Genomic DNA, 15,544 nt, shown 5'->3' on the forward strand with positions numbered 1-15,544 from the left:
ACCTTTCTCACCTAAGGTGAGTAGTACTAGATGCCTCACTCTCTTCTTCCTATATTGAAAGGGTTTTAGTTCCTCCCTCAGATTCACTGTTCTATCCCCAGCCCATTGCAAAGTGCCTGATTCTTAATCAGGACTCCAGGAATGCTGGTGGAAATATACTGTTGAATTACTGTTTCACCTTGCTTTGAACAAAAATGCATTCTTTTTTACTTTATATAGGCTGAACTACAAAAACTGCATGCATCTGTTCTATGACAACCAACAATAAAATGGGCATGCTTATCTCCACACTAAATTACAATCTAGCTATGCAATTTAAGTGACTAATCTGGAATGTTTAAGGATAATGGCTGTAGGATGAATGCCAGGGTCCACATTACATATCCATACTAGCTGAAAAGAGCTATCCCAGTGAGATTTTCCATAATCACACAACATATCAGAAGCCTAAATCAAATCTCACCCAAATCTAAACAACAGAAATGAGCCCCTGTTTAACCGAAATGTGCTGGGCATCAATCACCAAATTACTCTATTCACTGCTTCTAGTTCAAAATGTTTTGGAACTGCCAAGAACACTGTAATAATAATAAAACTTTAACTTTACATACTAATAAAACTACACTTTCTGAAACACTTTTAAACTTAATTCATTAAGCACATCAGAGAATTGGTTAACTGAGAGTGGTATTGCTCCTGCCATGGGACCTTTGGCAACATCTGGAGACATTTTGGTTGTCACAACTGGGGGAAGGGGTATAGTGGCATGCTAGTGGCATCTAGTGGGTAATGGACGGGGATGCTGCAATGCACAGGACAGCCCCCCACCACAAAGAATTATCCTGCTAAAAGGTTAAATTCCTGCATTATAGTAACAGCTACATACAAACTATATATTACGCTGAATGCTGTGGACACAAAGATCAACAAGAGATGGCCTCTGTTATTGCGGACAGTCCATCTAGTGACGGAAACTGACAGGTAACAATGACAACAGGCTGAGATAAGTGCTGTGACAGGGTTATTTACAAAGGCTACTAAGAGCAGAAGTAGCAACTACTTCAACTAGGAGGTTGAGGCACTTCACTAGCGGTGACTTTCCAGCTGGAATCTGAAAGATAATTTCATCAAGTAGAAAAGAGTAGTGCATTCTAGCCAGGTGAAATCATGTATGCAAAAGCAAGCAAGTGTCAAACTGAAGGACTCTAGAGTCACCAGGATTGTGTGCAGGGGCTTTCAAAGCCAGAGATTAACAAGGTACATCTCCCTGAAGAACCAATCTCATGTGGAGAGAAGGAGATTACTAACTTAACAGACAAAATGATTTTATGCCATTTTAAAAATATTTAAAACACAGGGGCCAGGAGCAGTGGCTCACGCCTGTAATCCCAGCACTTTGGGAGGCTGAGGTGGATCACGGGGTCAGAAGATCGAGACCATCCTGGCTAACATGGTGAAATCATGTCTCTACTAAAAATACAAAAAAAATAGCCAGGCGTGGTGGTACATGCCTGTGGTCCCAGCTACTCAAGAGGCTGATGCGGGAGAATCACTTGAACAGGGAGGCAGTGGTTGCACTGAGCTGAGATCGTGCCACTGCACTTCAGCCGGGGTGACAGAGCGAGATTCTGTCTCAAAAAAAAAAACAAGTATATGGACTAGAATATAAACTTGGCATTAAATTTTAAGATAATACAGAAGATGGCTTTGTTAGATTTGTAATGCTACACTAGTTAGGTTGCTCCCACTCTCGAGAGATATTTCGAGCAATGGTAAACATTTCAAAATAATTAATTTCATGTGTTTAGAATATAGGATGAGTGCAGGAAGAGGGAAGAAGGTAGCTCTAGTGAAATATAAGGCTGAACAGTGTCATCTCGATGGTCTTTATGCTATGGAGTCCGTACTTCTTATAGGGTGGGTAGGGGGAGTGACTGAGGAATTATAAACAAAGAACACAGGAGAATCAGGTGGCAGGAGAAAAGTCATTAGGCAAGAAGACCTGAAATATTTTAGATGACAGATGATGAAATAATGAACAAGGCAGTGGCACAAGGAAAAAAGATTTTAGATGGAGAACTGATGGAACCCATAGGATCAAACCGAAGGGTGAAGGAGAAGGAACTGTTTAGGTCAGGCAACTACGTGAGCAAACCATGAGAGCAGACAGTGGAAAGGGAAAGAGGTTTTTATGATGGGGGTAAAGATGATCTCATTTGAACATCAAGACAACCCTCCAAACTATGTGAAACATGCAAATACAATGATGCCCAGCTTACAGAAGAGTTTAACGAGGCCCTGAGAAGTGAATAGCCCAGGATCACATATCTGGCATAAAAGAACTGAGATTAGAACCCAGGGCTCTTGGCTCCTGATCTGGATTCTCCTCACTCATGTTGCCTCTCTAGTCATATTTATAGATATAACCAAACATGATTGTCATGATACAACAGTTTGGACCAAACTTCCACATGCCTCAGAAGCCCTGGATAAATTTCTGAATTGGTAATATCAAGTTAAAGGCTTGTATGCTTCCAGGCAAAGCCCATTTTGACTTCCATGTGAATGCAAGAGAAAATTAATTGTGAATGATTGTGAAATTTGGGAAAAATTATTGACAGCTTTTCCTAACTTGTTCTTTATCCAGTTCCTCTGTATCACCAGTATAATCAAAATATGCATTTCATAACTGTATGCAACAAGGCTTTAACATCTACATACATACCTACAGGTAGGTATTAAAATGGCCTGCATGAAAAGTCCTAAACATAAGGTCAGAATAATGTCCTTTTCTATCTAGCTGCCTATACGTGAATGCATACCTTCTTGATTTTTTTGGAAGCAAAAATATTAATAGCATACTTTGCTTCAGAGGATCCAAATTCCAAAACACCCTCAAAAACACACACACACACACACACACACACACACACACACACACACACATTCAGTTCACATCATATCTCAATAATAATAGCTGATACTGTTTATGGTGCATCATTGCATGCCAGGCATTAGGCCAAGCATTTTATGTAATTTCCAATCATTTAATCCTCTTTATTAACTCAGAACCATTACTACTCAGTTTTACTAACCAAACAAGGGGGGGCTCATAAAGGTAAGGTTATAGAGGGTTGTCAACCAGGACATGAATCCAGCCCTGATTCCAGGATACATGCTCTTAACCAATAGCCTTCCTATCTTCCAGAGACTCCCTTACCCTGGAACAAAGCTCATGGCACAGCAAGTTTCTGTAATAGGTTTCTCATTATTTTCCCTTGAACTTAACAGACATTGTCTTAAATCATGTGTAGCAGCTCACACCAGGAAACAGATTTCCATTCAAAGCTTTAAATAATTTGTCAACCTGGGTTCATTTCTACAGCAGTCCTAATCCACCATAGGCAAAATATTATCTCATCAGTAGGAAAAAATGGGTCCCAGCCCATGAACACAAATGGAAAAGGCAGCCCAGTCCTCCACTGCTCTTCTTTTGATCCTCTCAATCTCATTTTCATGGCTTGTATTAGTTTACGGTGCGTTCACTAAAAAAATGGAGTATCACTTTTCCTCATGATGCATTTTCTTGTGGTGAATTCACTACAAAACCTCTACAAATGTATATGATGTAAAGATCACCTCTCTACACCAGACAGGCAAAAGGCCCAATAAATCACGCATAGATGGGTTTAGCATGGCTGACTCATCCAGCCAACCAAGTAAAACAACAATCTGGAGCATCCACTTTGAAAGAGCGGGGTGGGCAGTAGTATCTCAACCTGCCACTTAGCCAGCTAGTATGCTTAGACAGTGAATGTAAGATCTTCTCTAAGCTCCTGTTTCTTGATCTATAAAATGGAGACACTGGTCCCTATCTCCAATGAAATATGTGAGAAGTTAATGACTGTATATGTAAAATGTTTATTTTCTTTGTTTTTGGTTTTTTTTGTTTTGTTTTGTTTTAAGAGACAGGGTCTTGCTATCTCGCTATGTTGCCCAGGCTGGTCTTGAACTCCAGGACTCAAGCAATCCTCTGGCCTCAGCCTCCCAAAGTGCCTGGATTACAAGTGTGAGCCACCATGGCCGACCTGTATACATAAAATGTTTTAATACTCTCTCCTTACCTAAAGTCTCAATAAATGCTAATTATTTTTTTTAGACCCAACCAGGGTCTCACTCTGTCACCCACGCTAGAGTAGAGTGGTGTGGTCTTGGCTCACTGCAATCTCCACCTCCCAGTCTGAAGTAATCCTCCCACCTCAGCCTCCTGAGTAGCTGGGACTACAGGCACATGCCACCACGCCCAGCTAATTTTTGTATTCTTTGTAGAGATGGGGTTTTGCCATGCTGCCCAGGCTGGTTTCAAACTCCCGAACTCAAGCAATCAGCCTGCCTCGGCCTCCCAAAGTGCTGGGACTGCAGGCATGAGCTACCCCATGCCTGGCCAATAAGCTATAACTTCTATTCTACAACCAGAAGCAATATAATCTTTTGCACCTCAAATGCAGTGTAAGTCTATAAATAAAAGACAGAGAAGACAGTTGTTTAAGCAGAAGGAACCCCCTGCTAGAGAGTCCACCAATGGCTTCTTCTGTTTCCCAGACCCCCACCTGAAGATACTGACCTGGGAGAGAGGGCATTCTTTGGCTAATGTGCTCTGGTTCATCTCTTTGAGCAGTTCCTTTAAGGCATTGCGGACTGTGGCATGGTTCCACTGCTCCGCAGGCAAGTCTTCCAACTTTGAACAACTGCAAAACAGAGCAATAATGAACAATACACAAACCTCAACCAGGGCCCCTGACTGAAGGGGAGAGAGTGCAGCAGCCATTCTTGGGTCTTGTGGGAGCTTCAGAAAAAATGCTGAAGAATGGGGTCTAAGTGAAGGAAGGGAAGTAAAACTGCTTCTCCAAGACTTTGCTAGGGCCCAAGGGGTCTCTTTTAAGTTTGTCATCCCACTCGTCCAAGAAAAATAGTCACTTCCAATACAAGAAATGCTATTTTTATAAAATATGATTTTTCCAATGTGCTGGTGGAAATGGCATGGCAATGTGGTTATAAACTTCCCCAATACAAATGTAATTATTGTGCATGCCTAAGGTTAACTGTAAACAAACATCCTCTGTCAGATTTGCAGTTGGAAGGCCCACCCTCACCCTCATAGAATGGCTCAGAGTTACTTTCTGAACCAAAAAATGACTTTCCAGATCCTTACCCATTCATAGTCACAGATGGGGATGCTGGGGGTCCATTTTTAAAGTATAAATTCCCCAAAAGGGGAAAATTCAAAACACTTACTCTAAAGGACAACACTCCTTATATCACACCTATCAGGCACTTTACAATAAAAGACTGAAAAGAACCTCCAGTTCTTTAGAGGGATATCTTGTTCCGGATGCCATATTTGAAAAAATAAAGAAATCATCCCCAGAATCTCTGTAGGCCACAAAGTGTGTTTTTGTTTGTTTGTTTGTTTGTTTTGATATGGCCCTCGAAAGGGAAGAAAAAGATTTCCTATGTCAGGACATTCTTGGTAAACCTCCTACAAGAACAAAACCCTCCCCTCATAACACAAATGTGAAAACAGCAGAGGTGTTTATTCTTCAAATACTATGTGCTACACATTTAACCAGGCCTAGAGGACCCATTGAATAAGGGGCTGTGTAAAGTTCCTCCTAAGGGCTATAGAATTTTAATGATTTGTCAAGCTGCCCCTAGGTTACCACTTCACTGCTTCTGAAAACAAAGCATAAAGTAGTTGGAATGTGACTATAAAGACACCTGGGAAGAGCCACCCTTCTCCTTCTCTCCTTCTTTCCCTCTCTCTCCTTCTTTTCATTTTGTCCAATGTCCAGAAATTAATAGACAAGACATGCTGATCTTTGCAGTGAATCGATGATTGACAGAGCAGCTCTGTGAGCAAGGAAAAGCAGACGTTCAGAAACACCCACCTTTGTAATTGGATTTTCAACGTCACAACATGATAGACATCTTGTAGCATGTCGGCCACTGTCGCGTCAGGTGCATCTGTCACATAACTGAGGGGGAGAGGATTCCACCTTCCCAGCTTGATTATTCCTGCACAGGGAAGAAAAACATAATAAACACATATCTGCTATTTATTAAACCTTCTCATTGTTTGTTCAATGTTAAGAAGGTCATTCAATCATCAACATCCAAGGCCCACTCAGATATTTTACAACCCAGTGCAATAAGCTATTTCTTTCTGGCTGACAATTGAGTTAGTTAACTACACAGGAAGATGGGAAGGAAAGAATGAGGTTTAATCACAGACAATCAGTTCTTTTATGTTTTCCTGTTTCTTAAATTACTTAGAAAACCATACGGATACTTCCTTCCCCCCAGAATTGTTTCACATTCTAACTTAAGGCTGATGCTAAATATACAGGACTGCTGATTTCATAGACAAAAAAAAAAAAGTAAGCCTTAAGTAAATATATGATTCAGTTTTGAATTGTACAAGAAAATTCCTGTGTGTGGGCTCAGCACGCAGTTACATCCTGACTGTGGTGCGATTCCCAGTGCGAACAGCATTTGGAGCTCATGAAGCAGTTAGAGTTCGCTCCCATATCTGCATTTCAGCAGGCAGTGGGGTTGCTTTCCCAGGCCAAATGCAATACCACGGTGATTGACCACAGATCAGAAATAGCAAAGATGCCCTCAACTTCCTTTCTTTTTTTTATTCCTCAGCTCTTTTGACAGTGACAATAGTACTTTTTCCCTGTGGATTTCCTGCTGCATATGGTAAACATGCATAACAATGAAAAAATAATAAAAATCCTTTTTAAGCTTGGGCTACATAGAGCAGCAATTTTAGGAATACCCTTGTTAGAGGAAGATTCATGGGATGGTTTCAGCAACATATGGTGAAAATGCTAACGTATTCATAAGATAGGCCCATTTTATCTGGTACACAGGGCACACGTAACATTGATGAAGAAAAATATAGAAACCCATTTCACATATGACACAGGGTAACAAAAGTTTTATTTGTAGGCAATGAAAAATCCCATGGTCTCCAGGATGTCAGAAATTGCCACACATAAAAAGCAGTGATGCTTTAGTGATAAAAGAAAAACAGCATTTTTATTTTTGACAATACAGGTGAGTCCAACTACACTGTTCTTTAAAAAAATATATTATCATCAAAGAGAGAAAACACCTGTGTACCCAAGTGAACTTTTAAGAGCTTCACAAAATGACAGCTACGGGGCAAAATTCCAGCAATAGGAAATGGACTTTCTGGTCAGGGCACGTCCTGTCCAAGATGAAATAAATGAATGTGTAATGCTTGACATAATGCTTGAAAACAGGGAATAAACAGAACAAAAATATTAAAATGATACACTGTTTCAGTATTAAGATTTAACAATCTGGTGCTGAATATGCTGCAGTATAAATAGTGCCTGGACTCAGATCCAATAAAGTAACACAGCTCTCATTCATAGTACCGTATGTCTCCAGTTCTGGCTCCTTAAGTCATATTTCACTTGCCAAGAAAAGCTGTTTTCTTGCGGGGATAGTTTTCTTAACATTCTCTCTCATGACAATGAAAAGTGCACAGCACGCAGCATGTAGTAGTCATGAAATGAACATCCAGGGCCCACTGGACAGCCACCCACGAGAGAGTGGGTCTGCTTCCTTGCTTCTTTTACTCCTGACATTTGCAAATACTAAAAAGAAACCATGTAACATGTCTAACATATTTCCTTTTAAAAAAATCATTCTACAATTTTAAATTCCTTTCAAAAGTCATTATCATGATCACCCATAAGTTGAATATAAATTGGCTGTGTTCTAAAGTCACACAGATAATATATGACAGAATGGGGGGGAATGAAGTTGACAGTTGTGCACTACGACAGGCAAGTAAAAGAAGCAGATTTTGTGGGTCATTTTGGTTACTAAGACTATGCAAGTAATATAAAAAAAAGGACCCTACAAGCTTCAACGCACAACTCTACAAGAGATTCATTCAAGCTGTTGTGGTGTCAGTAGTTGATTCCTTTTTATTGTAAAGAAGCATTCCATTGTAAGAATACACCGCACTACAGCCAGACACAACAGAGTATATCTGTATGATTTCATTTATATGAAATACAAGCACAGGCAAGACTAATCTAATGGGGATAGAAGTCAGAGGGACAGAAAGGGGCATTACATAGACAGGGACATATGGGGATTTTCTTGTTTGGCATGGTGGTTGCATGGTTATACAAATTGTCAAAATTTATCAAACTGATCACTTAATACCCATACATTTTTGTATGTAAATTATACCTCAATTTTTCAGAGAGGGGAGGGAGAGAAATCTCTACAGGAAATAATAGACAACTCATTCTACTGGAAATAGAATCTCCATATAGGTAAATTCTTACCCCACCTTGATAAACCGGAAGAAGACTTGTTTGGGCTGGATTAGACCCACACAGGTGTTTTAACAACACTTAATACCTCCACATAGAGCAGCTGCTACAGTTTGGTTTCTACATCTTGGAAGAGAGCTGTTGGCACATGCTATTTTCCCAGGCAATGGGAAGTGTGTGCTTTTCCTTTTTTGCACCATATTCACTAACTTGCACAGTCCTAGAAGTCATGGTCTCCGCACAGCTATTTACCAGGGTCTGCAGGTACAAGATCTGCTAGGAGAGCTGTGGCCAGAAGCCCACTCTGCTCCAGCCAGGTAGAGGCTTGGAGTAACTCTTAATGAGCCTTTCCTTCAAACAGGGTCTCTGTCTAATGTACTGTATTAATCCTCTTTGCAAATACATTCTTTAGAACAGTCCTCCTTCCTTGATATAAAATAGACAGAAATATTACTTGGAATAGTAGTCAAGTGTTAATTGAGGAAATCAAATTGGGAAGCAGTATACCATAGTGACTAAGAATGCAGGCTTCCAAGTTAAATTGCCTCTGTTCACATCCTGGCTCTGTCACCTACTAATTATGTAACCCTACCAAGTTACTTAAAATTCTCCATACCTCAATCCTCTCATCTGTTAACTGGAACAATAAAAGCACTGATCTTACAAGAATATTGTGCAGATTAAATGTAAAAATTAGTAAAGAGCCTGAATATAATTTAATCTCAAAAATTTAGTCATTCTTTTGACCTTTTTAATGTGTCTTAAAGAGAACATACACTCAGTTTATTTCAAAATACATTGACTCAAAAGATTTTTGATGATTATATTAGCTTTCAGTCATATGTCTATAAAAGACTTTTGTTTTAAATCACAAAGGAGGAGTATACATCAATATGCCCCATCTTCTATTCCCATCACTTCCCCATTCATTTCTTCCATCCTTGCTCCTCAGTGGCTTCTTTGCATTGACCTATAAGTAGATTCAGATCTCCCCTACTTTTTTTGGTTTGTTTGTTTCTGACACAGGGTCTGGCTCTGTCACCCAAGCTGAAGTGTACTGGTGAGATCTCAGCTCACTGCAACCTCTGCCTCCCAGGCTCAAGCCAACCTCCCACATCAGCCTCCCAAGTAGTTGGGACTACAGGTATGTGCCACCACACCTGGCTAAGTTTTGTATTTTTATAGAGACAGGATTTCACCATGTTGGCCAGGCTGGTCTCCAACTCCTGGGCTCAAGCGATCTGCCCACCTCAGCCTCCCAAAGTGCTGGGATTACAGGCATGAGCCACTGCATCTAGCCTTCCCCTACTTTAAAACAAACAAAAACACTATGACAATCTCTCTGTTCCCTCAGTCTCTTATTTCCTGCACCACCAAATCTAGTATAGGTGTACCTCCAATTTCTCCATCAGTTCTTTACCCCTGAATATCTAGTTTCAACTCCCTCCATGAGGAAATGGAGATTCAGAAGGGATGGGTTATCTTAAGTAGCCTAGGTAATATTACTAGCAAGTAGCAGAGCTCAGATTCACTTCAAAGACCAGGCTCTCACTCTTTTTGTTATCACACTGGCTCACGAGAGAGGCAAACTAGAAGAAAAGACTGGTTCCAAGTTTCGGGAGGCCATGAATACCTGACTCAGTAGCACACTGTATATGTCAAAAGTTAGGAGTAAGGTCTGCAGTCAAAGGTGAGTTTACACCCAGCTTCCTCTGCTTGTCACCTGTGACACTTTGGGCAAATTGTTTAGTCTTTCCATGTGTTCATTTCCATATCTGTGAAATGGGGATGAGAACAATGCCTACCCTTTAGGGTTATCATGAGACTTTACATGAAAAGGAGACTCTAGCACTGGGACTGCTACATAAGTGCTCCATAAAACTTAAGGGACAATAGATCCTTGTAAGTTTCTTAGTGTACACATAACAACAATAAAGCAAAGCTTCCAGATATTAATTTATACAGGTTGAGTATGCCTTATCCAAAATCCTTGGAGAACCAGAAGCAATTCATATTTCTGATTTTTTCAGATTTTGAAATAGTTGCATTCTACCTACCAGATAGGCATCCCAAATCCCAAAATTCAAAATCTGAAATGCTCAAATGAGCATTTCCTTTGAGCACCATGTTGACACTCAAAAGATCTCAGATTTTGGAACATTTCAGATTTCAGATTTTCAGATTTGAGATGCTCAACCAGTACTGGACTGCAGGTGGATTAAAAACGGCGCACATTCCAAGGGGAGAAAAAAGAACTGAAATAATTCAGCTAGGTATGTCTAGTTACAATTACAACAGCCTCTTCCTGGCTTCTAAGGAGGGATGCAGACCCCACCAATCACTCCAGTGTAGTGAACAAGGACAAAGAGGCAAGAACAAGTTATGTGGCCATTGAGGATAATATTGCAGCACTAGAGAAATGTCAATAATGACGGCATAACTTAAGTATACAGATGTTATTCCCAACATTCACATTCTATGAGTAAGTTTTGTAACCCCAATTTGAAAAATGAGAAAAACTAGTGATGATTAAATTAGGAAATATTTCATACACGTGCACACACATGTGCACGCACACACACACACACACACACACACACCCTTGAGTTCAGCCAGGAACATAGTAGATGCTAAATGCATGGCAATTTCCATTTTTTCCCTGAAAATTTATCACACTCTCACTCTGTCTAGAGTACTGATCCCCAATATTCACTTATAGAAATTGTCTATATTATTGTTGAAATTCTGCCATGGGAATAATTCCAACCCTGATAACCCACCTGAAGTAATCCTTTCTCTGTAACATGGTACAATAAATATTCTTGGTTGGTTTGTATACCTTACAAAAAACTTATTTATTCACAATATCCCTTTATGTTACTTTACAGTTTGCACAGTGTTTTATACAACCATTAGTTTATCCTTATGAAAACAGCCTGGACTCAGCATTCTACCTGGAAGTAAGCTGAAGATCAAAGAATGACTTTTCAAGGACGTAAGTGGATGAAAACCAGGACTAAAACCTAGGCTTCATTTTGCAAGTTTTTGAACTACTGGGCCAATATCCTTTCTGCTCAGCTCTGCTACCGATGCCCTGAGGATGTACCCATGTCCAAGTGCCCAACCACACAATGGGCCCCTGGAGAGGAGGGCCAGAGCGCATCCACAGTCACACATCAGGCAGTGTCTGGACATTTAATGTAAACCAAGGAATAAATGACACCAATGAGCAAACAGGTGACGTCACAGTCCCAGAAGACTGAAGAGCCAGTTAAACTTGGGACTTCTCTGGAAAAAAACAGTTTCCCACAACAGTGCCATTTCAGACATAAACATTGTTTTCCAATCATCTTTATTATTTACAAGGAATTTGTCATCTGCAAACATTTAGAAAATACTTGGTGTTGAAGACTATTACAGATGTTGTTTCAAGGTCTTTGAGTCACAAATTATGGGCCTTTATTTTGGGGTTGAAATTCATACAAATGTTAACATGATTGAATTGAGCACAGTATGAATAACACCGTCTTATCCAGACAAATCTGTTCACTAAAATATACAGTACCAATCCACTCAATGTGTAACGTGTACAGACCAAATAACAAAATGCAATTGTAGGTAAATTTCCCATTAATGATATAAAATTAGATTGGGAATGGAGGCAATTTTTGTCTAAAATTAAAAAGATGCAATCATGGAAACCAATTTTTTATTTTCTCCATGCAGTATTCTGCCAGAGTTAAAGAGCCGACATTTCACCAAAAGAAATATCAATAGTTGTTTGTGTTCATGTTTTTGGTATTTATCTCAAAGAAAACAGTTACTATTCTCAGTAAATGTATAATTCATATTTTTAGTATCATTTGCCTCTAATTATATAAATACAAAAGAGTGGTGATAATACACATTATAGTTGATCAATATTTGATTCCAGCTTTTAGAAAGTCAATCATGTCTGAGGATAAGATAAGATGTGATAATACATTATAATCAATGGGCCATTAGAAGTGTTTGTATTAAGCATGAAGCATTCATTCAACAACTTTTTTCTTGTGTGTCTCCAACATAAGTCACTAAGACGCAAAGATAACCTCAATATATACTGTCCCTGTAATTATGGAGCTCACAATTGAGCAGAGAAGCTTATTATTGCTAAACACATAGCTAAGTGAAACCACTCCTAAAATAAGCCAAGATGATAGCTTTTACCCCTGTACCTCAAATATGAGAAATATTTACTTCATGAAGGCCTACAATAGGCTGCCTGTGAAGTACATGAGAACAATTCTCACAGTTTGCAGTGGCATGTAGATAGATGCTGATAAAATAGATATATATTGGGCATACTGCACAATAAAGCCTACAGTTCAATCTGTGAAACAGATATAAGCAACCCAGCAAGATATCCAGCAGTATTCTTATAATTCTGCTGGATGATTTTCTTTTATTCCAGGTGCATTTTAACATTAATTTTTAAAGCAAAATGAAAACTCAGCCTGAGAAAAAGAATGAGGCATTAGCTTTAATATCCAAAGGCTGGGGTTTGTATATCTCATAACTCCCTGGAAAAGATCTCCGCAAAAGAGTGTCAATAAAAACTCCAGCCTTAGAAGAACTAAGCCTTGGGGCTTCTGGTTCTTGGTATTATTTCCACAATACCAATGGCTGATGAGGCTCCTTGTAAAAATAGGAGAACTCATGACATTGATTGCATCTGTTTATCCTCCTCAGAGTGGCTGTGTTCTTATGCTATAGCATATAATTTTCTGTTGTTCAGCTATGCTTTGTTAAAGAAATTAAAAACTGTCTATCCTATATAATAAGAACATAGAATTATTTATCCATAAATCAGTTCACAGGAAATCACTACCCAGCAGTATATAATAATTCAGCCTGTGTTTCTAACCTGTGGCCTGACTGTGGTATATCATCAAATTGTAGCAGCAAAAAGACATAAATTGTAGTTATTATTGCTAAACCTGTGGTGGGAATGACTTTTCAATGAGGAAAAAGAAAAAAAGGCGAAACAGGAATGGTTTTTGAAAGTATACATATTTTCCTTTTTAATGCATAGTTTAGCAGTACTCCAATACAACTTACTGGAATAAACCTAACTCTTCTACACCTTCAGCTTTGATTTTAAGGACTCTCTCTATATATATTTCAACTGGCTTGCATTGGGGTAAAAGTAAGTGGAAAATGAAACAGCATTTTTGAGTCATCTTACATTATTCAAGTGCTTTTATAACTTACACAAATTAATGAAACCTCACAACATACTTGTCCGGGAGCCTACAATGGATTTAATCCTGCATTTATGACAATACAAAAGGAAATGCCAGACAAAAATAAATAATTCAATGATTCAAAATAAACACTGAACATATACTGTCATATGAATTTATCTAAAAATCAAGAGATGCAAGTGTGTGAGCACACACACACACAACGCACTGTTTCCCATCCCCACAGATAACTTCTCTGTTTGCAAGAATTCCGGTAACACTGACAAACACAAACAAAGTAGGTTTTACCTTTAAAAATACTAACCTGTATATTTAAATCACATTTCTATCTTTCAGAGGAAATTATCAAGAAGATTATTATTTAAAAATCAAAATTAATTTTGGAGTACTTTCTGAATAAACTATAGTGATACAGCTGTCTGTCACACTTTTTTTTTTTTTTTTGAGCTGACTACCCCCTTACACTACAGAAATGTTCTATTTTAGAAATATATACAGTACCATTTGGTGCCTTGTAATTCTATACATGGCTTTTACAATTTTGCGGCATAAAGATTTTGTCTCATGTAATAGATGCTGCTTCACATTTGGGAAATGTTATGTTACAACCCTGACTTTTATTAGATTATTTAATATAAGCACTAAGTAACTAGACTAAATTAATAAAGACCTTATTGAAAAAAATGGAGAGGGAGAAAACAAAATTATTCCACAAATTAAATAAAACTTTCTGAAGTTAGCATTTCAGAAATCTTTATTTAATTTTCAGAATTCCAGTTCTTCTGTCAAACAGCCAAAATATTGGTCAGGATATGAGAAAAAAAATGTGGTTGGTGTTTAGTTATTTATTTCATAAAAGTGCCATTTAAAACTGTTACATGGAGGAATAAGACAAATGAGAAAGAAAAGTGTGATGAGAAATTATTTGGGGTTGGTTCTAAACTTATGTCACTGGTTAAAAACTATTTCATCCAGTACATATTTTCTTATTGTTGTTCTAAGATTAATCATTTTCTAAAAGAGTTTTAAATTAAAAAACTCATGTTGGCAGGTAACGCAAAGAAGCTTCTTTTTTCCTCCTTTCTATTCAGAAATATATTTGCATAAAGAGATTTCCCCCTAGCATTTGTCCCCCTAAAATATCTTCAGTAATCAAAGACACAAGCGAAAGAGTATACTCTTTTAAACATACTTTGCTACATTCTAGCAGATGCTATTCATAACTTATGGTTAGCCAGTGTTTCTGCATCCTCTAGGGTAAGAGGTATCCACTGAAGGTCTAAGAATACAGTTGCCTCACATCTTTCACATCCTAATTAATTATATGTATTCTTTTCAAATGGGAACTAAAATGTTGCAATAGGTTTTCCTGAGGACCTGGCTTTCCAGGTACTCCATCTCTGGGCTCAATATCCCTGGAAACTATCAATTGCATGCTCCCAGTTATATATTCTAGAGTTGTCCTCCAGGCATATTGTGTTTCCTATAGCTTACGGTTACATAATACCTAATCTTAGGGGCAATATTATGATGGCATGTAGATTATCAAAGAAAATGTCACCATATATTAATAATATGAAGGCAAACGTATATTCATTTATGTTGTACATTTTTATTCATGTTCCAACTAACCTGATTTCACAGTAATTCGCTAAGAAACTACAATACATAGAAACAACTACGGCTATAACTGGTAGAAGTGGCAACTGCTTTTGGTTTGAAGATTTTGGGGTTTTTTGTTCTCTTTAGAATATTTTAGGCCGGGCGCGGTGGCTCACACCTGTAATCCCAGCCTTAGGGAGGCCCAGGCGGGTGGATCACAAGGTACGGAGATCGAGACCACGGTGAAACCTCATCTCTACTAAAAATATAAAAAATTAGCCGGGCATGGTGGTGGGCGCCTGTACTCCCAAC

At 38.6% G+C, this 15,544-nt stretch overlaps 1 protein-coding gene across 3 annotated transcripts in view; it reads right to left on the minus strand.

Annotated features, from left to right (window-relative positions):
- Positions 1–15,544, minus strand: part of SATB2 (SATB homeobox 2) — a 190,725-nt gene that overhangs the window by 106,819 nt on the left and 68,362 nt on the right. For all 3 annotated transcript variants that reach the window (XM_003253903.3, XM_030802779.1, XM_030802780.1), the window contains exons 4-5: positions 5,949–6,075; positions 4,625–4,748 (exon numbers count right to left, since the gene is read on the minus strand). In XM_003253903.3, coding sequence (XP_003253951.1) covers positions 4,625–4,748; positions 5,949–6,075 — 251 coding nt within the window. The remainder of the gene's footprint in view (positions 1–4,624; positions 4,749–5,948; positions 6,076–15,544) is intronic.

The sequence above is a fragment of the Nomascus leucogenys genome, chromosome 22a (genome assembly GCF_006542625.1).
Source record: "Nomascus leucogenys isolate Asia chromosome 22a, Asia_NLE_v1, whole genome shotgun sequence".
In the NCBI taxonomy this organism is placed as follows: Eukaryota; Metazoa; Chordata; class Mammalia; order Primates; family Hylobatidae; genus Nomascus; species Nomascus leucogenys.